The sequence below is a fragment of the Nasonia vitripennis genome, chromosome 3 (assembly GCF_009193385.2).
Source record: "Nasonia vitripennis strain AsymCx chromosome 3, Nvit_psr_1.1, whole genome shotgun sequence".
In the NCBI taxonomy this organism is placed as follows: Eukaryota; Metazoa; Arthropoda; class Insecta; order Hymenoptera; family Pteromalidae; genus Nasonia; species Nasonia vitripennis.
In genome coordinates, this window is record NC_045759.1 from 5,668,229 (window position 1) to 5,692,869 (window position 24,641).

Consider the following 24,641-nt stretch of genomic DNA (forward strand, 5'->3'; position numbering starts at 1 on the left):
GTAATCATTCAGTTTTCGAGATTATTGAACATGATGATAAAAGCGATTGTAGGAAATGATTAAATGATTAAAGTAGTACTTTTGCGCAAAAATAAAAGAATAGTTTATTTTGATAAAATTACTTCGCCAAATAAAAATTTTGTATTTGTTAATTACAATCAATATCAATTTTTTGTTCAAAAAAGTTAACGAAATAAATCTAATAATACAAGTCCCGAGTATCAGGAATATAAGTGTAAATTCTTTTCGGTAAAAGTATTACATTACATAATCGAGTCAAAAATATAAATAATGAATAACAATAGGTTTATCGTTTTCATGAGATATCATCTTATGGCACTCAAAATAAATATATTAAATTATCTTTAAGTATTACAAATAAAGTAAATTTGCAACATGTAGTACTCTTTTATCTCTTCGGTAAAAAGTAATTATGGTCTATATTTTTCACAGTTAAATTTGATTAAATGTTTTTGAACAATATCTTTGACTTGGCTTTCGACTTCAGTAATAATTTGTTCTTTCCGCTTCGTTACGATCCAGGTTACTATTTTGGACACAAAGCTATTTAATGGCCCTAATCCAGTCATTTTTATCTTAATGTTACCAAGTTTAGTAAATCGTAGATCTTGTAATACCACTCGACACGGCGTTTGATTATAATCAACGGCAGCAGACAGTGCCATGGCGATTCCATCTATTGTAACCGATAATTCGCCACTAACCTTGACTCCATATTTTAACTGAAACAATTTGATTGCATTTATTGATATTGTAAAATTTTTCTGGAAATTATGCTAACGCATTAAATTTTGTTTAACGACGTACCTTATACTTTTTATAATGTATGTTTGCTTTAGAAAGTCCAAAACCGCAGGAAGCGACAAATTTTAGACCATTATGCGATAAATGTGCATCTTCAGTTCTTGATAAAGTAGTTAGATCTCTGGCAACAAAAACATTAATTGAAATCAGTCGAAAAGTATTAATCACACAAATGCGTGAATTACTTACGAAAAGATTCCGTCGATAGCATCAAATTCACCATGTGGTTTCCACATAGAGTTTTCTATAAATCTTTTGTTTATGTCCGGTATCTTGATAGTTCCTTGATTTTCTTCTTTAACTTTTCTGACGATTTCGGCAATTGCCAAATCCACAAGTATATTAACAGTTGACTAAAAAAAATTTAATTCATACAAAAAATCGGTTATCTTGATTATTTAATTAATTGCTGTAACGAACCTGGAGACTATCTCTATTGACATTATTAAAGTCAAACTGTTCAACCGAAGTTACTAACGATGTTAGATTATTTACATCCATTGTGTTCACTTCGTTAGGCCCATTGATATTTTTATTTGCTTTCACTGCAAGTCGTCCGAAAGAAAAAGGATGGTTTTTGGCATTTCTAAAATCATCCTCGGTAATTCGGCCTAATTTTTTACATATTTCTGCTCGTATGCAAAAGGCTGCTTGATGTAAGATTTCTAAGTGAATTGTAGCTGCGGCATTTTCGCGACTACAAATAAATTCATTTTCATAGCTACAATACAAATTATATTAATCCATCTATCATTGCTTACTCTTCTTTTCTGCGTCTCGCCAGATATAGATCACACTCAATTAATGTGTTGTCATTGTATTTGCTTTTCTGTAAAAAAAAAGACAAATCATATAATCACAGATAGTTAATTGATTTTCACAAAAGATCGTTCACTCAATTACCATTAGCTGGGCTGTCCCTGCTATTTGAGTATCGAGTACTTTAGAGGTTTTTAATGCGACAGAATTAAGATTGTTGTTTAAGTGTAGAATACGACCTAATTTTAAAAACAGAATAAGAAAAACTATTGATCATAAAAAAATAACATTTCGAATATTTCAAATGCTTATTAAACTTTCTTTTAAAATATTAAAGAGGCTAATTAAATTAAACCTAAGTGATTAAAATTAATCAGACGTTCCTGATAATTTTATCTCACATTTCACCTGATAAAAATATTATTGAATTTAAATTATAATTTTAATTTAGGTTAATAAATCAATTTTTTATAAGTATGGTCTTATTAAAAATAATAATATATTTTACCTGAAAATGTTACTGCAGTTTTATTAATTAAAATATTAACTGCATTGGTATCACAGTATTCGTAAACTGCTAAATGTTTTCTGTCGTATTGCACGTTAATTTTTGCATCATTAATAAATATCGTTGTGTTACCAATTTTAATCGATAAACTAGGCGGAACTCTACAACCTAAAATAATTTGTTAATAACTTTTCACGGAAAAGCAAGCTTTATTTTGTTAATTTGATATTTACATACCAATCCATTCTGCAGACGATGTTGAACTTGATATGCACGAAGCAATCATCATCAGGTAATATGGCGGTATTAGCATTTTTCGGCCTCCACTGGCTACAAAATATACTTGTTATTAATTTTAATTAGTTTACTTTACTATAAGTTACTGAGAGTCCTTATGCTTGCTGTATCCAGCAGCTGTAATCGGCTGCAATGAAATGATCTTCTGGTAGTAGTTAACGCTTCAAAGTGGCGATTACTTACAAACAAGGCCGGTCTCTAAGCATATGGTCCACTGTCGCTACTGCTGTGCTTTTGGTGGTGGGGGTGCAAGTGTACGCATATATGGCGTTCGATTCAATGTTACTCGACGGAATGTACGCTTGACATTGCACACCGCAAAGATTGTGTGCGCACAATGAGTTTTTGCCTTTAAACAAAGACAGAACCGCTGATGCATCAGATCTTTTCTCTTTTCCGTGGTGAGGTTTCGACACAAGTAGCATTAGTAAGTGAGATAAAAGAGTTAAAAACGAATATTTGGACGATAATTAGAGTCACGATGTCTATTTCTTAAAATGTTCTGGAATGGACAAAATTGAATATTTAATTATTTTTCAAATAAATTTGATTTGGTCGAGGATATTTGAAATATAGATTTTTTTATTCTTATTGTTCTGTCATACTTAAGGTTGATTTTAAGAGTTTTGTTATAATAATTCTTTTAGCATTTGCATTTATTCATTTTATTACTAATAAATTGATTATGGTCTGTAGAACACGGGTAATTTCTACATATAGAAGAAGATTATGCTCTCGAATTGATGTTAAATAGCATGTTGCTCAGTGTTCTAAAGCTCGCCAAAGAGACTTATGTAACCCAGTTTCGTAGCTTTTCTCGTAGTCAACCTCGTAATCAGTTATTATTTTTTTTTTATTAAATTTAGAATTATGTCACTAGAATTTTAAATTGATAATAATACATATTGCATATATCTTATCTTAATTTTAATAATGAAGTAAATTAAAGCAAATAGAAGTTAATCAAATATTTTAGCCTGTATCCTGCTATGCCACAAAAGTTATCAGGTGACTCAATATCCCAGAATGACTGTTTCCGTTAGCATTTATATTGACCACTAAGCTTTTTAAACTGCACAACATTTACATATAAAAGTTTTTAGAAGTTTGGAAACGGAAAAATAAAAAACAAATAATTTAAAATAACCATAATTAACGTTAACATATACTGATTGTATAAATTAAATACAACGAACGCCGACAGGCAGAAGTAATACAATACTCATCTTTTAAATAATATGATTTAAGAATAGTATGTTTGAGTGGATGTTCATATTGGTCTGAATTTCTCACATTCTAATTCGTTTAATTTTTGAACAACAGCTTCCCTCAAGGAATCTAAAGCACTTGATTGGATTTTTCCCTTGATAATATCAGCTGCTGCTCCATTCAACGGTGCAAGTCCAGTCATGCGAATATCTAATTGCTCAAGTCCTTCGATGTTTAATTCATCTAAGGTTGCTTGACAAGGATTATTATTGTAGTCAAAAGAAGCTTTAGCCTTAACCGTGAGTGTTCCAATATCTACGGATATGTCCCCACTGACGTTAATATATCCGAATCTTACCTGAAACAGCAATATAATTAGATTAGATTGGATTAACAAATATTCTATAAGTGATATAAGATTATTAATGATATTGCAAAGAAGTATTTACTTTGTAACTGCTAAATGTGAGTTTTGCATCTGAAAGGCTGCATGTTGAACCCACTGAGAAACGAAGACCATCGTGGGTAAAAACCATATCACTAACTCTTTTTAATTTTCTGAGATTCCTAAAAAAATACAACTTTATTAAATAAATTGTATAATATATTTAAGATAATTTAGTCACTAATGTTTTCTCTTACCAGAATTTGCCGTTGCTGGCGGTTACTTCACCAGAAGTGAATAACCAAGTAACGTAAAAATCTGTATTTATTTCTGGTATGTCAAATACTCCATTTTTGTTCTTATCTAATTTACTAATTAACACGGAAGCACCAAAATCCATCATTGCGTTTATTGTGTTCTAAAAATAAAATAAATTTGACACCTTTTTTTGAAGAAATTTGATATGAGTGATTGAATTTAAGAAAATATAATTTTTCACTTTATTTTAAATATTAAATTATAATCGTATAAAAGCTAACTTACTTGAGGGTTATAAATATGACTTAGTAATTCGCTGCAGGAGTCATTGTAAATCAAATTTTGACGCTTAACTGCGCTCCTTTTAACTTGACGATAATTTGAAGAATTGAGGAAAATTTTTGGTAATGAATTCTTGTTTTGGTACAAACGTTTTTGAAGCCGATGTTTATGAATGATGGAATTAAAATTATCACATAATAAATTTTGAATGCAATATTCAGTTAGTTGAGTAATTGCAGCCTCTTCATGGCCATTATTTAAATCCAAACTTTAAAAACATAAATGAAGGATTTTATTTTGTGATTATTTTTATTTTGTACTTAGATTTGTCAGTGCAATATATACCTCATGCCAACGTTTGTTGATGACTCTGCTCTGCAATTACGTTTTTCACCATTCTAGAAACGTCATATCTTATAATAATTAATTAAATACAAATACAATCTTGAAAATTTGTAAAATTAAATGTTATATCTCGTATCAAAATTATATACGCGTTTTGTTGCATATAAGTTACTGTTATTATATGTGATAATTTGACTTCGTGTTTCTTAAGATTTTAGATAGATGGCGCCATCATGTACGTTATGCTTCAAAGGCAAAGTCATACTTTCTGAGTGTACGAGCTGTCGACAATGATTGCTTAAAAATACTCAAAATAAAAGTACCTGTTTGTGATGAACGACAATAGGTTCAGTATCAAAACTAAAGGATATTTCATGTGCTGGTCTTCCTTCGTATGAGGAAACACCTGAAAGTTAAAAGCATCTTATTAGTGCCATTTTTGTTGTTATATGTTGAAATAAGCTCTAAATTAATTTCTTACTTTCAAATGAGACTCTTGCAGTGCTTAGTAATAATTCCACAATATTTTGCGACAACATCTTTGTAGATGCATTATCCAGGTCGTAAGCGATGCTGATTTTCGTGCCACGAAGTGTCAAATTATAGCGATTTTGTATTACGGCAATTACGTCGCTCGGAAGTTGACATGCTGAGCAAAGTATAAACAAATATTAGTGAATACCAAAAATACTAAAATAAAAAAGATTGCGTAACGCAATTCAACACTTACTTGCTTTGTCATTCGCAAACGTTGGAACAGAATGCAAAAACACAATACACAAAAATATGTATAGGAGCGTCATTTTCACGCACTTCAATCGTAATTTCCACTACACAGAATGCGAATCCCACATACTTATTTCGGTTTTTATAACAGCAGTTATCGTCATTGTCAATACAGCTAAAAATTGAATTCATAGCTCATTACGCTTTGAATTTATCAATGTACGATAAAGCAATATGTATTTAGCCTTTATTTATATTCTAATTTACATCTGGGATGTATAGAATATTAAATTTAGGATATATAATAATAATACAGCAGTAGTGAGGTTTTTAATGTATTTTTTTTTTAGTAAGAACCGATTCGTATTCATTATTCATTCAAGCAAGTTTTGAAGCTTTTAAAGAAATTAAGTAATTTGCAAATCAATTAAACAGTTGATAAAATATGCAACAATTGATTTTCTTGGGACTCTTTAGATAGTACAATTTCGTTTTGTAACATTTAGTTGATTTAACTTTCAAATTTCATGTATTACCAAGAAAGCTTATTATTTGGTGCATATTTTTCCAATGGCCTTTTAGAACTGAAAAATCGATTTTTTCTTGACGCACAAAGTATAATCAGTTGATCCACTTTGATGCTAATCAGCAACAATGACTATTGAATGGATGCATTACACGATGACGTTATATATGGTAATACATGATTTAGTATTCGTTTGATAAAATTGATCACCGTTCTTGACAGCGTAACTTTTTGAATATTCTTATTGATCTGTTTGGCAACTAGAATATTGTCAATTAAAAGCGTACGGGAACCCCATTGCACACTGCGATTAGTTGAAGCACGAAATCTTTATTATTGTTGTTCATATATTTTTAATCTCAATATACGACATTTTTTCATTTTAGAAGTATGAATGTTTCAAATTACGTTTAGTATACTTTTCAAATTGATATTTACACTTATTAATAATGGAACGTGTGATACGGTTTAATACGCGTATGATGTCAAGTTATTATTCAGAATAGTCGACTACACAATTAAAAACCAACCAAGTGTAGATTAGAAAAATATTTATTTTAGGTATAGGTACAATTTTATATTAAAGACAAATCCATCTGTTATAATACATAGGTAACCTTAGAGTAATAGATGAATAGCATATCATACGTCATCCAGAAAAAGGCTGTTCAAACATCTTCATTTAGATCTGAATGGTGTTTTTAAATGTTTTATGGATATCAATCACAGTTAACTTTTTTAAGGTCGATAATGTTCACAATCGAAGTTATGTAGAGGAACATTTATAAGTTCTCTAAGTTTGAGCTCGATGAAATTAACAAGGTTTCTTGTAAATTGATTAATTAGACCACTTATGGTATCGTTTACTATACTTTCTAAAACGTTACTCTCGGACAATTTAAAGGAAACTTCGCCAAATGTTGAGTTTAATCTTACTACATTAACTTTACATGGATTAGTATTGTAGTTCATATCGATTCTTACATTTAACTCAATGCCATCGATGTCGATGTCAAGTTTTCCGTCGGTGCTAATAACTCCATATTTCAACTACAAACAAAAATTATGATTACTCATCGACAAGTTTAATAATGTACCAACTCATACACCTTTTTATATAGTCTTACCGCAATTTGATCGAAGTGGAAGCGTGCTTGAGGTAAATAAAACCCTCCAACAGCCGAAAAGTGAATGCCTTTATTAGTTAGGACAATGTCTTCGGATCTCTTGATGTTCCTTAGATTTCTGTTTAGGTAGCATTTTTTATTAGCAATCGAAATTAGTCACAGAAACTGATATTGCAATAATAGAAACCTACCCAAATGTGCCATTGTAAAGTCTAAAATATCCTTTGTTTATTAATGGAATTCCATCCATAGTCTGATTCAAACTTGGAAGATCGATGTACCCTGGAATTTTTCCGGGTAGCTGAGACAATGCACTAGCAATCCAAAAGTCAGCAAACGCGTTGATTGTGCCCTGTAACCAAAGTAAACGAACAATTTTCGGATATTTCTTACTGATGTGCATAAGTTCTATCGCGAGAAGTAAACAAACCTGAATTGTATCATTTTTATTCTTCTTTTCGGAATGCAAATTCGGATACTTAGCACTTAATGCTTCGCACATAGCTGAATTGTCATCGAAGTCATGCGGAGCAATTTCTGCCTGGAGGAAATCATCTTGTTTGGGCTTACCCAACTGTTTACATAGTTCAGGTCGAATGCAAGAACTGACTAACTGGACAAGTAGTTTTTGAAGATTCAGTGGTATGTCTTTTCTAATAATAAATCACAAACATTTTTAATTCTAAATCGTTATTATTGTATGATGAACAATAGTAGATGAAGTTTGATATTACCTGTATTTTATATTTCTCTCCAAATCTATCTCGCATTTCGTCAAATGAGTCCGTGTAGTGTTCTGCAATATTAGTATTATTAAGAGATATGCAAACTAAGATTGATTCAAGTGATTTCGTTGCAATGATGCTAATGAGAAATTCAAATTACCGAAAGAAATCCGACACCTTCCAAGTCTGTTTTCAGTGACAGTGACAACTTGTTGCTCGATCCGTTCGGTTTGACAGAGATTCCTCAAAAGTAAAAAAAGAAGTTTAAAGAAATCGTCTTAGTTATTCTACCAAATCTTTCGTTTTAGTCACCTTCAAATTCTATTTTAAAGTCGTAGATTAAGAAATTCACGAAATTCGTAAACTCGTAGGTGTATATAGCCAGGGCGCTTCTTTGGTAATCAACGCGGGCAACGCCCTGGAAAGTTCTGTCACGATTGACTTGTCCATCGTGGGATGCATGGTAGTCCAATAGATTGCAAGCTAAAGAGAACAAAACAATACAAATATAGCACAGGGAAGAGAACACTGCGAACGCGGTCTTGAATTTTATTGCGTTTTAGAAGATCACCTAATTGATTGCTGGCAAAAATCGGCAAAATCCGCTGCAGCAGAACACCGATAACTAGATATAAGAACGTCATTGTTAACCGCCCAGTCTGACTCGATATGACTGCTCAATTCAGGCCTGTGCAACTGCTTTTTGTTGCGAGGAAGAAGATCATGGTATCTATAAAGATAATGCTTCATTATAATTTCAAATTCCCAACGCCAGATAATATGTCAGTTCCATTTAATATATGTGTTTAATCGTGGACGTTAGTAACTGGAATGTACGTCGATTTTGATGATAGACTTAAAGTCTGTATCTGTTTGTTCAGTTTAAGGTGATATGATACCGGCGTTGCTCAACCAGCTCGATTTAGCCTTTTCCAAGTATTTTTTCTATGAAGTAGGCGTGAATTCGTACTTCTATCATTCTTTTCTTCTCAATGCAAACGGAGATTCGCGTCACAGATTTCTCTACGCCAGTCTGTTCTAGATGATTTATCTCGTCACGATGTGCAAACATCGGGCTATATAATTTGCACGATCTTCCCGTCGACATCTTTGATCTTTACTTAACCCCGAAACAGGAATCGATCCTCAATTCGATCGTATCGACTAGCACCATGTGGGGGAACATTCGAGACTCGGAAAAGTGTGGGGAAAACCTAGTGCGCGAGACGTGGAGCGGCGCACGTAGCGTTACACCTATATACAGGAAAGTCGCCGCTCGCGCGCAGTCGTATAATGTCTGTACGGCCGAAACAAACAGTGCGCGCATATAACAATATGACGTCGCTGGACGCTCGCTGCACAAGATAGATGGACTTCCGTTGTCGTAAAAGCGCAGCAGCAGCAGCCGCCTGTATATAGACATAATACAGACGGGGCATGTATTATAGCGGCAGCTCTCCTTGCGCCGCGTAATGCAGGCGACTATCCGTGCGCGCGCGCCTTTCTATTAAACGACTCCGCGCCCGCCGCCGTAGAGAAGAAAGAGAGACAGATATACACTTTTACCGGCGCTTGCGTAATGCGCGCGCGCATGTGTCTCTCTCTTTCTTTCTCTCTTTCGTCGTCGCATTGACCGCGAGCTCATTCTATGATTCTCGCGGCCTCGCGCTACCGCCCGGATAGAAAGCGAGAGGAACGCGGAATGGATACGTCGAGAGGTGTATACTACTTGTACAGTGAAGTCCAATCAAAGTGTCAAAATGATTTTGCTTTTTTGCGCGGATCCCTGGATATACCCGAGTGTGTTTATTATTTTACGCGCTGTTGGAATGGCTGTTACGCGGTTAAGAGGCGGCTGCTGCTGTTGTGTTTTTCGTTCGATTGTGGGACTGTGCGAAATTAGATAATCGGTTGGGAGAATAGATTTATGACCGTAATGGCTTGGACGTTTTTCGAATGGGCTATGCTAGGCGCGCTTTATATAGCTGTTCAATCAGAATAGTTATTACAAGCTATTAGACTGATGCCTTTTTCTTCAAGAATTCACTGTGCGATATCGGGCTATTCTCGTAGGCTACGAGTGATTAAATGTAAGATTTCACGCTTATGCATATGAGATCGATTGAATGTAATTGAAAAAAATTCCACTCGTAAATTGAAATTACAACGCTTCCGGTGTCTTATAAAAAATGTGCCGCGCTCGACATCTCGCCGGCGCAGCGCGAATGTAAACACGAAGTTTCACGCCTCTCGTATGACATATCGGTTTCGGGTTCATTAACTCGTCGGCTGCACTTCCGCGAAACGTTGCGAATTCATTTAATACCGGATACGTCGCGTATGCGGCAAGAGAATTCGATAGTCAATTCGAAAGTCCGATTAGTCGAGTCGAAGATATATTGTATAAAAGCCCAATGAACGTGTCGATTAATTCTGATGGGATATGGCGTTAATCTGGCGGCCGGCACTCTGCACTCGTTGCATTCCAGCTTTATCTGTTATGTATAGTTCTTCTGTGAGTTTTATTTTTATTACGTCCACTTTGTCGAGGGCTATATAGACACAGGTGTATAGTTCTCGTTTTACGACGCGATCGTAAACGTATAAAGCTAATTTCATCTTGGGAAATGCGTGTGGCGTATATCTTCGGAATCGCGTGAATCGTATTTTATTTTAATACGCGAAAAAGTGTGAAACAGTCGAGAGATTTTACAGGAATAGTATAATACACTTTTATGAAATGGATTTATTAGACCCGTTCAGGTAGTTCAAAACGTAAATACGCAATTATCATCGATAGTCAATGTGATGTGATAGGTAAAGCTCGATTTAAAAATTAGCGGATAAATCGCTCGATCGATTTTACCCCAATCATTAAATTTATTAGTACGAATAAAAATCGTTTTACATGACGAGATCATTGAGTAATATAATGTCTATCATCCACGTATACTGCGGGGCGTTTAAAAAATTCGCGAAATAGCTGAAAAAATCTCGTTCTCTGACGATCGTTATACCCGTTTCTGCAAGCCCCATACAGCGTGTAATTATCAAGGCATTTTTCATCTAAATGTATTTTAGTAGGAAAAACTCGTTTTTCAAGGAAGTAATCGAAATTATCGCTCCCTCCGGTATTAAATGCAATATTCCCGCTAAAACCGCGCGCGCGCGCGCGGACCATAAACGATATTGGAATCTGCGAGAAAGAGCGAGAAGTGATACACACACGCTCGCGGTGAACCATAACGTTTTCATAGATATACCTCCTTCAACACAACGTTCCATCCATCAAGCGCAACACTTTCTCGCGCAAGGATCCCAATAATTTTTTAATCGCTTCCGCGTGATGCAAATCGCACGTCTCTCGAATTCCGATATATATATATATATATGTATATATATATATATATATATATATGTGCGACAATTGCGAAACTAAGTGCAACAAATCGTCCAGAGCGTAAACTGCATCGCTTTCACCCATTTTCCCGGATCTTCGCCGCTCGTATGCGCTTTTGAAAACACAAAGGCGCGGTCTCTCTCTCTCTCCCTCGTCATTATTGCATTACGCGTCGACTATTGATTACGAGCTCGACTCGCCACGCGCTTCCTGGATTATACTTGCGCTGGCGAGTCCTGGCGCGTCGTCGTCGGTCTGCAGTGTGTATATACATGCTATACGGCCGAGAGAAAATCAGCGCAAGTACACACACTCGCGCAGCTACGGCGGAAATCGTAATTTCGCGCTGTTACGTGTTCGCATTTCTCGCGCGCGCGAGCGCTAAGTATATGACCGCGTTGATGTAATTCACGCGCTCTATAGACTCCGCTTGGGCGTTTAAGGATTATATACCTTCCGCCTAGCGAGTATATCCTTTACGTCGTACATTATATGGAATAACAATGTGCGATAACGGCCGGCTTTTACGTAAACCGCTGAGTGAGCTACTGCGCCTCGAATGACTTATCACACGTCGATTCGTCCGAGTATGTCTTCAGCGTTGCGTGAAATTCATCGAAGCTATTTTTTCCGTTCTTTCTTTCTCTCACCCCAGTGAACTCGAGATAATGGAAAATCCATCCGTTATATTCACGCACGTGCCGTGTCTATTTTTTCGGCGAAATACGCACACTCGATCGATCCGCACACCAGAGTACAGCTCGCGGTTTCGTAATGCTAATAACGACTTGTCAAAGCTTTAAATTATATCGGTTAGATAATTTTTTCTCTGTGTCCACATAGCCGCGGCCTATAAGCGCGATATATAAATTTACCGCTCTGTTTGCTTTGTTCAAGCAGCCACGACGACGAGAGTTTTTTTTTCTTATTCCGCGAGCGCAGCGTAAGATAAAAAAATGTGGAAAAACGCGCTAAATGTATTTAGCGCAATTACGAAATTTGAAAGGCGGAAAATGCCGTTTTGATCCGCTCGCGCGTTTTTCTCCTAGGGAGAAGCTGCAGCCAGCCGATGAGGAGAGCGAAAAAAATAGCGCGAATATGCACGCGTAAATCAATGTTCCGTGAGAACCTTCGGCGTATTCATAAAGGCTGCATGAGTGTATTATAAAATACGCGCTTGAAGAAAAGTTGCCTCACGTATAATAATAACGCCGTGGCGACGCTCTCCTATGTGGATAATGGCCGATATTACGGCCGCGCTGCCGTGCAGTTCAGTCGGTCAGTGAAACGAGACGAAATCACGCGAGATTTCCGCGCGCGCTCGCGCATCGGGAAAGGAAAGTTGCGAGCGCCGCCGCGCTATAATGGTAATTTGCATTCGGCCGCGAGGAAGTTTTTCCGTACGTGCAGCCTATACTATACTAATACTGCGTGGAAATCGAAAGGGGCCTGTAATGTGTGTGTGTGTGTGCATACAGCGGAATCCCGAGGACCAGTATGTGTGCGATTGAGTTATTATAGACGTGAGAATTGAATAATTTCTCGGCGGTGATTATTTTATCGTCATTCGCGTACCATTGTGCGGCGAAGGGTTTGTGTACACGTGCAGGTACAAAGCGTGACGCGTATATGCTAACGAATAGAATGGCTCGCGTGAGGCAAGACAGCCAGTGGTAAAGTGCGCGTATGCACAGACCGTGAGACACAATGGATGCGACGCGATAAAGAGATGTATAATGTTTGATTTGTGTCCGGCGTCGAAAACGCGAGGGTTTTTGTACTACACCCCGTGTTCGAAATCGCGTGTAATGAGCACACACGTATAATACATAACATACCGGAAGATCGAGTCGACGCTCGATATGGTTAATTGAAAGTTATTATACAAACAACGTCAATTAAAATGTGTATCACACACAGAGAGCAGTCCCGGCCATAATTGCCAGTTTAACTTCACTCGCGGCGCTGCAGCTCATTCAATCATGCGCTGCGCAGTCCGTCGCTCGAGCTGAAGCTGCCGATAAATCCCATAGTCCCGTCCATAAAACAGCGGCAGCAGCAGCGAGAGAAAGATCCTAATAACCCCCGGCAATCGCTCGCGCGAATCTCTCTTACGGCTGAGATTACACGTCTGCATGACACTCCACAGTGGAGCATTGAGCAAGATACCGAGTGCTGACCCCGCTACCTGTGCGCACACGGGCTTTTCCTGCGCGATTGCGATTATTAGCGACGCCGCTGCTGGTGGTCGTCGTCGATGTTGTTGCGCAATACGATGCTGCTACTGCTACTATACTGATGTATCTATGTTTGTGGGAAAATTCGAAGAGTCTTTAGTGTCGGAGAGGGAGAGAGACAGTAGTTAGCGCGCGCGGATCGCTCGCTCGGCTTGTTTTTTGCGGGCGCAGGTGAGAAACGCCGCGAGGGAAAGCGCACGCGAATAGGCGTAGTCGAGGAGCAGGTTGATTGTTTTGGGAATCGACGAAATGATCTATCGCTAATGATACCGCGTCGTAGTAGCTGTGCGCGTGACGTCGCGATTTCCAAAGAGCGTACGTGTGGATCAACCGGGATCCCAGTATAGAGTTCGGGTCACAGCGAGTGCTGCAGTCGATGAAATCACGTATCGCGTTGCAGCGAAAGAAATATACGAAGCGAGGATTAAACGGGATTGCCGATTGTGTGTACAATGTGCGAGCGGGATTTCTCTCCCTTTTTTCTGCGTTTTATTCGCGACCGTTTGTTACTAGACGGACTATGGACGTTTGGCTGGAGAGGCCGATGCGTTTGATCCTGATTCGCGATTATGATGCAGTAGGTTGACTTTTATGGAGAAAGTGTCTTTCTTTCTGAGAAATGGATTTCACTGACGAGTCATTCGACGGAATCATTTTCGAGGAAATGAATCGGTTAGGTTCGTTATACTCCTCCATCGGTATACTTACCGTGAGCTGCGCAAACGATCATCGCACGAATCATTCGGATTGTGTAAACAAGCATCAATATAGTTTTGATATACCCAAGCGCACTTTGCCGGTTAAATAGACCATGACATTATTTAAAAGCCGCGTGTATTTATTTAAATGCCCTTTGCTCGCCGCGATCTTTGTTTGCGCAACGTGTTATTGATCTTGGCGAAACAGGCTTTACGTTCATATACCGCCGTGAAGTTGTAAATCGCGAACTTATAAAACAGCCGTATAGTGACAATCACTGGCTCGTTCATCATAGCCCAATCAATTATGTAGAAATCGTTATTACATGCGCCAACGATACGTCTAACGCATTCGCATATTCGCCTTGACGTTTATTTTTATAAAATAATCAGTGATTTACGCACCAGTATAATTACAATCCTAATCCTGACGCTCGAATGTTCTCTGTTTGATCAGCGAATAATTGGTACACACAATCAGAAGACGAAGAGATACGAGAAAAAGAATCCAAATTTCGCAAGGGTCCGTGATTACCCCGGTGTTGTAACCGAGATCATAGCTGCGCTCGACTCTCGTTATGAAATCGAATCTGGACAAACAGAATCCTTTTTTCCCGATGCAGACGAGAGCGTTAATTAATCAAAAGATCAACAATGAATCATCGCTTGTCAAGCGCTTCGTTCCATCTCACGGGTTTCACGTACGCCTAATTACACGTTTGACCGATAAAAGTGTGAAAACGAATTATCGCTTCGAGTATAATGTGTCTCTTTTAAATTTACGATTCGTTTCGGAATTGTTATTCCGAGCAAATCTGTACAGTCATTAATATAGCGATTCGACGTTCCTTATAAAAATACTGCTTTACGACAGTAGTCTAGTGGCCTAAACGAGTAAGCGCGTTTTATCGGCCGATCCAGGAGATACCGATCTATACTGGAAAAACACACCATTAAACAGCCTTACGAGAGCCCCTCGCGCTCTATGTATGCGCCGTATTGCACAAAATTACGGTAATACCCGGTATAATTTTGATTTCTCCTTTTTTCCAACTTTCCAATACAACATACTCCACTCGCAACGTACTATATCCCCCAATTCAAATAGCCAGCTCGTTCGCTTTTATTGCAGCCCTCTTACATACATCGCATTACGATCTCGCGTGACTCGCGCTTTTTAATCAGTCCAAAATCGCGCTGGCGAACTACGCCGAAAGAATGCTAAAAGGAAAAAAACTGCTCTCGCTCTATCCCTCGGTGCATACACCGCACGCCTGGGAGAAATTCTCAGCGGAAAAGGCCGCGCAGCGCTGTATGCAGGAGTATAGCGCGTGTTACATGCACAGCTAACCGCGCGGCGGCAAAAGGTCGGCTCGCAGAAACTTCGCGATGGATCGCGCGAAGGAAGTGTCGAAATCGGCCGCTTAGATGGCGCGGATAAGGGGTGATGGGGAGGGGGATGCGCGGATCGCGTAATGCATCGGCTTCCGCGAGTGTAATAGCGTTGCGCGTGAAAAACTCTATGGGAATGAAGAAAAAAAATACTTTCGACGCGGCAATCGCCAGTTTCCGGTCGATCGCGAAACGCGTAGTGTGGGTTCGTAGGAACGTGGATTTTGCCGCCGCCGACTTTTGAAATTGCGGTAATGGATATATCGATCGCCGCTCGGCCGGTTATGTAGTGGCTATATGCGTGTGGGTTGTTGCTCAAAAAGTGGTTGATCGCTTTTGGCCGTTTTTCTCGTGCGCGGATATTCTGGTTTCGCATCGGTTCTGGTTGTGCAGGTTGGGCAATTCGAGTCGATTTGACCGAGCGACCAAGTGTATAGCGGGATTATGCGTATCAAGTCGAGTTATTATGGTTAAGCGTCTAGTGGTTTTTTTTTGGAATCGCTAATGAAATGGGGGGTAAACGTCGTTTCGCGAAATTGAATGAAGAAAAAGGGTGTAGCTAATCGTCCGACTGGATACTTCTGTGAGCGGTCTCTTCGTTACGTATGATTTCGGTTGCGAAAGTTGAGCGATCGGCGTATTAGAGTTTTTTCTCTCTCTCCCCGCGTCTTGTTTATGAAACACTCGATGGTTCAATGAACATCAAGGTTAGCTCCGCTGTATGCATATGAACGTACCGGACAAACGCGATTCAACGACATTTCTAGAATCAACTCCAGAGATCTAACTCGTATACGCTGATAAACGAAATACTCAGGTGGTGCAGTGCGTTGAGGGTTCGGCTGTTGCGAAATAAATGCGTGATGGTGTTTTTTTTAGTAAAAAAATAAAGTTTATTCACATGAACATGTAAAAAGTATTGTACTCGCGCGTACGAAGCCGTACGGATGAATAATTATTTTTGCTACAAAATAAGCTTTCGTCTCGGAGCCGCGTGTCTCGGCTCTCGAAATACTCGTGTGTGTGTACATAGCGACAACGACGAAGTTGTGTGCGTCGTGCGCGTATGGAATTAACATAATACGATGGATGCATATCACTCATGAGATCGTCATGTCGTGGAAGAACAACGAACGGGATTATTCGCGCTTATTGGTTTGCTCTTGCTGTGGTGATGACGCTGTTGCGGGTGATCTCTATATGTGGCCCCAGCCGTGGAGGTCGCCGGCCCAGCCGTGATGCTCATGATGGTGCTCCTTGATGTAGACGGGGTAGGGCTCCTTGATGGTGATGGGGACCTTGACCGCGTAGGGCACTGGCTTGTGGACCTCGACGGGCACGTGGACGGGTACCTTAACCTCGTAGGGTACTTTCACGGGCACCTGGTGACGCGGACGGGCGTGAAATTTCGTTAGTGACAATTCACTTACAAATGTATATAGTATAATTTGACGGTTCTTACCTTGACGGCAACCTTGACGGGGTAGGGCACGGGCTTCTCGACCGGGTAGGGCACGTGCTTCTCGTGGATGACGTGGTAGGGCTGGGGCACGTGGACGGGGTAGGGCCTGTCGACGGGCACCTTGACGGGCACCTTGACCGGGTAGGGCACGTGCTTCTCGACGTGGACGGGGTACGGCTGGAGCACGGGCACGTGCTTGGTGATGGTCGTGGCCTTGATGTGCTCGTGAGTGATGTGCTCGTGGCCGCCGCCGAGACCGTGTCCGCCCAGGTCGCCGTAGCCGCCGAGGTGGCCGCCGAAGTGGCCGCCGAAGTCGCCGAGGCTCAGCTCCAGGCCGCGCTTCGACTTCTCCTCAGCCTTCTTCTCCTCGGGCGCTGCCGGGGCAGCCTCCGCGTCCTTCTTCTCGGCCTCCTCCGCTCGCGCGGCGAGCACCACGAGGGCCAGAAGCAGTAGAGCCTGTGTGAACAGAAGTATTGCTTTTAGAGACTCGTCTTGTTGTCTTTCGATCGTTCGGGGGATTCACTGGGGTCGGAGATTAGAAAAAAAAAATGAAATAAAAATCCGAGTATAAGCGTATCGCAATCAAGAGCTCGAGTCGGGCGAATAAAGAGGGAGTGCAGAGAGAAAGGTGACTCGGTCAGCGTCGTCGGCTCCTACTACTCACTTTCAGTTTGCCTGTGCCGTCCATGCTAGTAGGCAGTGAGCACACTGAATCCTCACGTGGCTACCCTCGGCTTTTATAAGGAACGGTCAGCTCGAGCGAGCGGCGCGCGCTCACCGCTCTGGAGGTAGTGGGTAGTGGAGGATGTCTAGCTGCGCCAGACCGCGCGAGACCGATTTCTCTCTCTCTTTCTCGCCTTTGTCTTTTGCATACGCGTCAGAGCCGCGTCCTTGCTACGTGTGCTCATCTCTGCGTTTTCACTCGTGTGCAGAGGAGGAGATGTGGTCTTGGGAAATTCGTCGTGGGTTAGTGGGTCGCGCGGTTCTTGTATGGGAGATGTCAGCTTCTTTCTTCGGCTGATGCGTCTGCGTGGAGAAGGTGTCAATTGCATTGTCGGGCTTTATCACAACGATGTCCTTTGATACGACTCTTATTCACTATGAGTTTAAGCGAGGATTTATCTCCACGCAAAGCTTCGTTCCTATAGTTATAACGACCAACAAAACAATTCGGTTTTCCACGACAAGTTCGCCCCAGAAAAGCTCGCGTTCCTTTGACTTTTCTCCGGGATAATAAAGCTCCTGCGTTCGCGTCGTTAATAAATCAAGGCTCTAATTAAGCGGCCGCACTCGCGCTGCCGTATTGCAGCCAACTTCGATTAATTAACGGGAAGAACAACGGCTTCCTCGCGAACCAGCGCGAAGATGCCGCAACGCGTATAACGTAGAACATATACGTGCAGGGAACTCCGCGTTCCATATCGAATTTCATCGAAGACTCGAAATAGTCAGACAGATCTAGTTTGCGCTTCCGCTCGTCGTCACCTGCAACTAAACCCACAGATTTATGCATTACATTGACTAATTAGAATTTCCAGTTCAAAAGCTTCGCTTAATATTTGAAAATCCCCGAGCGAATTTTTCAATTGTATTAAAATGTATTAGTCGCTCGTTGGCTTAATCAATACTCGCGTGTTTGCGTGCCTCACTCGCTCGCTCGCGCGACTGTATAAACTCAGTCTCAGCTGGCGCAATGCATACATGATTAGCTCGTTTGATGCATGTGCAGCTCGTCGTAGCATGTGGTTAACAATTTTATCTCTAAGCCAACATCTGATGCGATATGCACACGTTATGTATACTGTCAACATTGTGCCTGTGTCTGATGACGATGATCATTGATTCGGAGTTTCGACGCCGCTGTTTACGGCTATTTTCAATAACGCACTGTGGCGTCTACCTATTAGTCGGGAAAATCGCGCGCGCGCGTGTGTGTGTGTGTGTGTGTGTAGGAAAGGTCAGTCAACCGAGAGTTTAGCAAAAGTTCTCGGTTTTACGTTTCGAAAACGGGATTGCAAAATTTTTAAGAATTTTCCATTTTTCATAGTTGCCCAGGCACAGGCTGCCCTTGTTAACCTTGGCAAATGCATTAATTACTTGGGGACTTATTTTTAACAAGCCAATTCCGTTTCGTAAGCTTTCTAAACCTCGCAAGCTGTCATAATACCGCTTATTCGAGTGGGTACATCGCGTCAACTACTCGCTCGTACCTTTGACGTTTTTCAAAAATATGCCCAAACAAGCGTTACATAAAAGCCAAACTGCTTCTTATCTCCGGAATCTCGTCCATACCGAACACCGAGATCTGATCAAAGTCAGCTGCTCGTTTTAGACAAAAACGTTACACACACAGAGAGCATCGAAAAACAAGGCAACATCTCGCGCAGCTGCAGCGGCGGCAAACTTTGTCAGCCGAATCTTCGCTCGTCGGTGTACACGGGAGCGTCGCGATCGATGCGCTCGTTAGGCCGCGCAGCCAATAGAAGGAGAGAGATCCTTGCAAAATCTCGCGCTTGGCACACGTGTCGCCGTTGCGATACGTCTTCTCGCGGAATCTCGATTCTCGGGAGATACGCGAGCTTCGCTCGTAGCTGGCGCTCAATTAGCCAGGAATGCTCCTTTCCTTCTTTCTTTCTCTCATTCTCTCTCTCTCTCTCTCTCTCTCTCTCTCTCTCTCTCTCTCTTTCTCTTATCTTTCTTTATTTCCTCGACTCGTGTGCTTTGCGATGCTTGTCTATCCTTCGGATTCTTCCTTCGTCTCCTTAGCTTATGGGACTAATCTCAGTGTAAAAATGCTTTATCGCCTGCAGCTGCCCACACAAAGTTCTCAAAGTGACCGACTACATTACTTCACGCGCTTTTAATAGAGAAGAAAGAAAAAACGCTCGCTTGCTCGCGAGAGAGACCTAATTACGCATTAACTACGCCGGCGGCGCGGAATGCACCTACGAGAGCAAGGTGAAAAGAAGGCAATAAATTAATAACACGGCATTATGGATGAATTTCGAAAACGGCATCGGCTGCGCATTGTAATTTTTATCGACAAAAAGAGCAATATTCTACTGCGAGTGATGAAAACCATCATCCGTACGCGCTTGCGCGCCTCGCGCGATATTTCAATAAATGAATCTTACGAAACGCTTGTATATATCTCGGCGGGTAGCGCAACTCAAGCATTTTTGTTTACACGTATACGTTTCTCTCTCCGCTACAGAAGCAGAGCAGCGCATAGTGAGATAATCGTCGCTTTGACGAAAATCTCCGCGGAACCTTGAAGCTCCATTAAGCTGATTTGATTGCGCAATGTGTGTACTATACGAGAGAGAGAGAGAGAGAGAGAGAGAGTGAGAGAGAGGGAGAGAGAGAGAGAGAGAGAGAGAGAGAGAGAGAGAGAGAGAGAGAGAGAGAGAGAGAGCGATTGTACGGAGTGTACACATAATGTCTTGCGCTCAAACGCATAAAATTAAGACTGTAAACACGCGGCTAACGAACCCGCTGTCTGTGTGTGCCACTATGCATGTGGGACGTATTAGTGTACTATCGATGCGCGCTGGCTTTTGGTTTATCATCTCGAGCGATCTGGGTAATAGCTTTTTCTGATGCGATGTCTATAGGGATTTCACGCTGTCTCAACTGATGACGGTTTGCGAAACGAAGAGACTGCCGTTTTTGAGGAGAACATTTGGGCGAATTTACGTTTCTACGAACGCGCGGCGATATAGGTGGAAATCTCTTGCAGCGTCGCGCGAGGAGACATTGCGCAACGGACTTCTTCGCGCCTTCTCGACGCGATTGGCTAATTATGAACTCTCTTGGCGTGGATATTTACTCGAAGGTTTATTTTGATTGTTCGACGTAGTGCAGGTTCGAGCGATTTACCTGCTCGCGGTCGAGGGACTTTCTATTAACGCGCGGGATACGTGCGCGGTGTTCTGCGGCTATTCCTGTCGAATTTCACTGGTTCGCGGGAAGAAAATTTGAATTCTTACTCACATTTCATTCCCGCAAAGCATTTCATCGCCAGCCGAGAGAATTACAGCCATTTAATATAATCTCACGGTAGCTCAGGCGAGCCGCAATGTTTAATTGTCCCTCGATATCGCGTAGCTAAGACATAAACCATATATTTCCTAGGCCAGACCAGAGCATATACAGCATTCAATGCTAAATATCCTCTCGAAGTAGCCCATAGCTCTAATCGCGCTCTTAACGCCGCGCCGCCGTCGCGAGCATTCGAAAGCCACGCCTATCGCTGCAGGTCGTCGCGAAAATAAAATAAATGTCCCGCCGGCCGTAAATTATACATGGCCGTTATGTAAAATTAACTAATACTTCCGATCCCAGTCGCGTTCCTTATTCGGCTTCCTGCTTCGTATTTGCGTTTTTTTTCTTTCGCTCGAATTGTTATACGTGTGTACGTATGTATATAAGGAAGTGTGCTTTGGATTTCATGTAACGAGATATATAGTAACGCGCAGGGGTGTAACGTTAAAAATTCTCGCTTGGCTCACGGCGATACCTACACATAAGTGTTACAGAGGTAGGCTGGAAGTGGAGGTGCTTTTTAGAGTGTCTCTTTTTCGGGAACCGAATGTTTACAAATTTCCCCGACGCTTATACCACTAGGAAACGTCGGTGTTATTGAATTTGTTTACAGGTCGGCGTATGACGCTTCGATTTACATAAGTACACGTACGGTCCGCGTGCATTCTAAGAAATTTCGCCGATTCGGTAACGGCGTGCATTAACTTAACTAAATATATGCGCTTTGAATTTACAACTAATTCACGAGCACGACACGAGTAAGTGGTCAATGTATTTATAAAACCGTCGTTTTCTCTCTGACCAACTGGTTTCTCGCTCAAAAAAATTATCCCCGAAAACAATGATCGAAGCAGCACACACATCAGCAGTATAAAGCCGAAAGTATACACCCGCGGAGTACATAATTCAGAGGGCGATAGCGAGCTCACTCTCTGGCCCGGAGTGAAATACCGCCGGTTTTTCATCACTCGGGAGAGAAAGAGTGCGCGGCGGCGGCCAACTTCCAACTCGGCAAAATCCATAGAGGCGCGAGAGAGGCGAAAAAGTCCGGTTAAACGACTGTATAAATCTCCGAGTCCGCGTCCACCTATATAACTCGCGCCAGCCTAGAGAGAGAGAGAGAGAGAGAGAAAGAGAGGGGGGGGGGAGAGAGAGAGAAAACACACAGTAGGCCGCGTCTCCTGAAAATCGCGTATACGAGAGCTACCGCATTCCTGTCCTAATAACCCGAGAAAATCGGCTCCCGATCTCTTTTTTTGTTTCTCTCTCTCTCTTGGCTTTTCGCAAATGCGGCAAAGAGCTGGGGATATACACTCAATTTCGTGTATCAATTCGCGTTGAGCAACACACCGCTCGCGCGCGCGCGCCTCATTGATTTGTGCGTATGGATTGGATTGCGCATAAGCTATACACTCTCGAAATTTCGAGTAATAAGTGGACGGACGTTTGATCGTGTTTGTTTGATAACGCGAGAGCGTTCCATATGTACATTATAGATTGGCAAATTTCTTCTTTGCTTTATGATGTAGTGCGTGGGTCAGCCTATGGGCTACCGATACTCTTCGGCGGATCGTCGTAAACGTCGGCTGTTGGGCAAGAATTTCGGATTTTATAATAGGCGCCGCCCGTTTTTCCCGCGTGCGTATACGCGCCGGAGTTTTATCGCAATAGAGAGACGGAAATTTACGATGCCAATATTTTTTGTACCGGCGTTATTATTATAATGTACGATTTTCGAATTTCACAAGGACGCTCGCGCGTGTAACTACAATGTCTGAGTTATGCGCGGCTTTCGCAATCGTAGAAATCAGAATATCGCTTCTGTATATGATACATACTAACGCCTCCCGTATATATAATACACACTTTTTATACACTTTCTACGATTGTTAAACAACCGGCGCGTTACACTATCGCTCGAGCGGAACAAAAAATAATACGAGTCGCGCATACGTGTACATCCAGAAACTTCTTCGCGCGAGCGCGGTGGTAGAAATGGTAAACAGCTAGCCCAGTACCGAAAAAACACATACACAACTCTAGACTCGTCGTATTCCCAGCATCCATTCATCGTATCGCTCGACTACTCGTGAAATTTTTCCCTCCACCGACGAAGCAGCTGCTGCAGGCAAATTCCCGCGCGCGAGCGCGCGGCGATATAAACATTTTGCAAGAAGAGACGCGCAAACGAGCGCCTCCCAAGGAATACGTACCGCTATTCAATCTTCCTTTTTGCCAGGCAGAGACAATGGATGCACCGAGCGCGAGAGAGCTGGAATAAAAGTGGGTATACGTGTGTGTACAGCGATCCTGTCGAACAAAAGCTGCACGTGTGTGTGTGTGTGTGTGGGTTTTACAAAGGACGGTTGAGAATTTTGGAAGAAAAAAAATCAGGAAACGATACCGATACGCGACCTCGTTAATAGAATACATCGGGAATTAAGAATGCAGCCGCGGGAGTAAAGCGATTGTGCCAAATCGAGCGTATACAAGCCATGGGCATTTGTTTTTCTCCTTCGCGCACACAGAGCCCGGCTCTGTCTCTCCCCGCGTTGCGGCAACTCGCGGAAGAAAGCTTTCGAAAAGAGAAGCAACGCGAAGGAGTTTAACATAGCAGACGCACTGCACTGCAGAGAGAGAGTGAAGGAAGAAGAGAACAGCGGCTGGCTTTCCGCTCCACTAACCGAACCTTGCGAGCGCCATTATGCAACGACGTGCGACGCTCCGCGCGGAAAAGCGCGCCGGAGTAGTCCTCATGCATACATGTATTATACGTGGACGGATGCCACAGTCGCTGCTGCGTTTATCGGGCGACTATATGTGCAAAGCGCTGCACCTGCTGCGTTTCGTCCTCGGCTTGTTTTTTGGCCGCTGATTTCTCGATGCTTATCGAAGGGAGATTTTTGAGATTTAATTATGATGCGCGCTGGGGAGTCGTTGGATTATTAATCGGGCATTAATTACGCTTTGATGCGGGTCGAATTTAATTGTTGAACGAAACGGCTTCGAAATTATATGTGAAAATTCGTAAATTTACGATAAATCACGTATACGGGTTTATTTTAACGATATGTTGGCCGCTGTCAAACAAAAGCATCGACGATCTAATTAATTTCCTCGTACGTATACGAGTTCGCGCATACTTTTGGCTTATTAATTACTCGTCGATATCATACATTCAAAATATTAATAGTTGATTTTCTAGAACAGTCCGACGAACAACGTCCGTAATCGTTTCTTAATGCAATAATAATAACAGAACGCGAAGCTGGCGCATGTGTCATACACACACTCGCGCGGACACTTTCTCGCGTTCTTTTTTTTGTAATTTTTGCGAAAGCATCGAGTTACCAAAGAAGAAGAAAAAATGAGAATCAGGTTACTGGCGATTAAATTGAAAAGGTATGTAATTTCTGGAATTAATTAGAAAAGAGTC

At 41.3% G+C, this 24,641-nt stretch overlaps 4 protein-coding genes across 8 annotated transcripts in view; 1 reads left to right on the forward strand and 3 right to left on the reverse strand.

Moving 5' to 3' along the window:
- The window catches only part of LOC103317451 (uncharacterized protein DDB_G0284459-like), a 73,183-nt gene that overhangs the window by 8,304 nt on the left and 40,238 nt on the right, over positions 1-24,641 (forward strand). The window lies entirely within an intron of this gene.
- LOC100679457 lies at positions 86-2,711 on the reverse strand. 2 transcript variants are annotated; one of them, XM_016984253.2, is made up of 9 exons: positions 2,573-2,711; positions 2,330-2,422; positions 2,093-2,260; positions 1,729-1,823; positions 1,587-1,654; positions 1,246-1,522; positions 1,015-1,178; positions 829-946; positions 86-743 (listed from the first exon to the last, which is right to left on the reverse strand). In XM_016984253.2, exons 2-9 carry the CDS (start codon positions 2,403-2,405, stop codon positions 432-434), a joined length of 1,278 nt encoding a protein of 425 aa, XP_016839742.1. In that variant the 5' UTR covers positions 2,406-2,422; positions 2,573-2,711; the 3' UTR covers positions 86-431. The 2 variants fall into 2 exon arrangements, with proteins under 2 accessions (XP_016839742.1, XP_008213739.1); XM_008215517.4 differs by having other exon boundaries at positions 2,330-2,578.
- On the reverse strand, positions 6,657-8,749 carry LOC100123643. Its single transcript, XM_008215518.2, has 8 exons — positions 8,544-8,749; positions 8,285-8,455; positions 8,133-8,215; positions 7,982-8,043; positions 7,678-7,900; positions 7,439-7,599; positions 7,248-7,365; positions 6,657-7,170 (listed from the first exon to the last, which is right to left on the reverse strand). Exons 1-8 carry the CDS (start codon positions 8,614-8,616, stop codon positions 6,859-6,861), a joined length of 1,203 nt encoding a protein of 400 aa, XP_008213740.1. The 5' UTR covers positions 8,617-8,749; the 3' UTR covers positions 6,657-6,858.
- On the reverse strand, positions 16,569-17,931 carry LOC100123639. Its single transcript, XM_031926938.1, has 3 exons — positions 17,826-17,931; positions 17,162-17,617; positions 16,569-17,081 (listed from the first exon to the last, which is right to left on the reverse strand). The coding sequence occupies exons 1-3, from the start codon at positions 17,847-17,849 to the stop codon at positions 16,896-16,898; spliced, it is 666 nt and encodes a 221-aa protein (XP_031782798.1). The 5' UTR covers positions 17,850-17,931; the 3' UTR covers positions 16,569-16,895.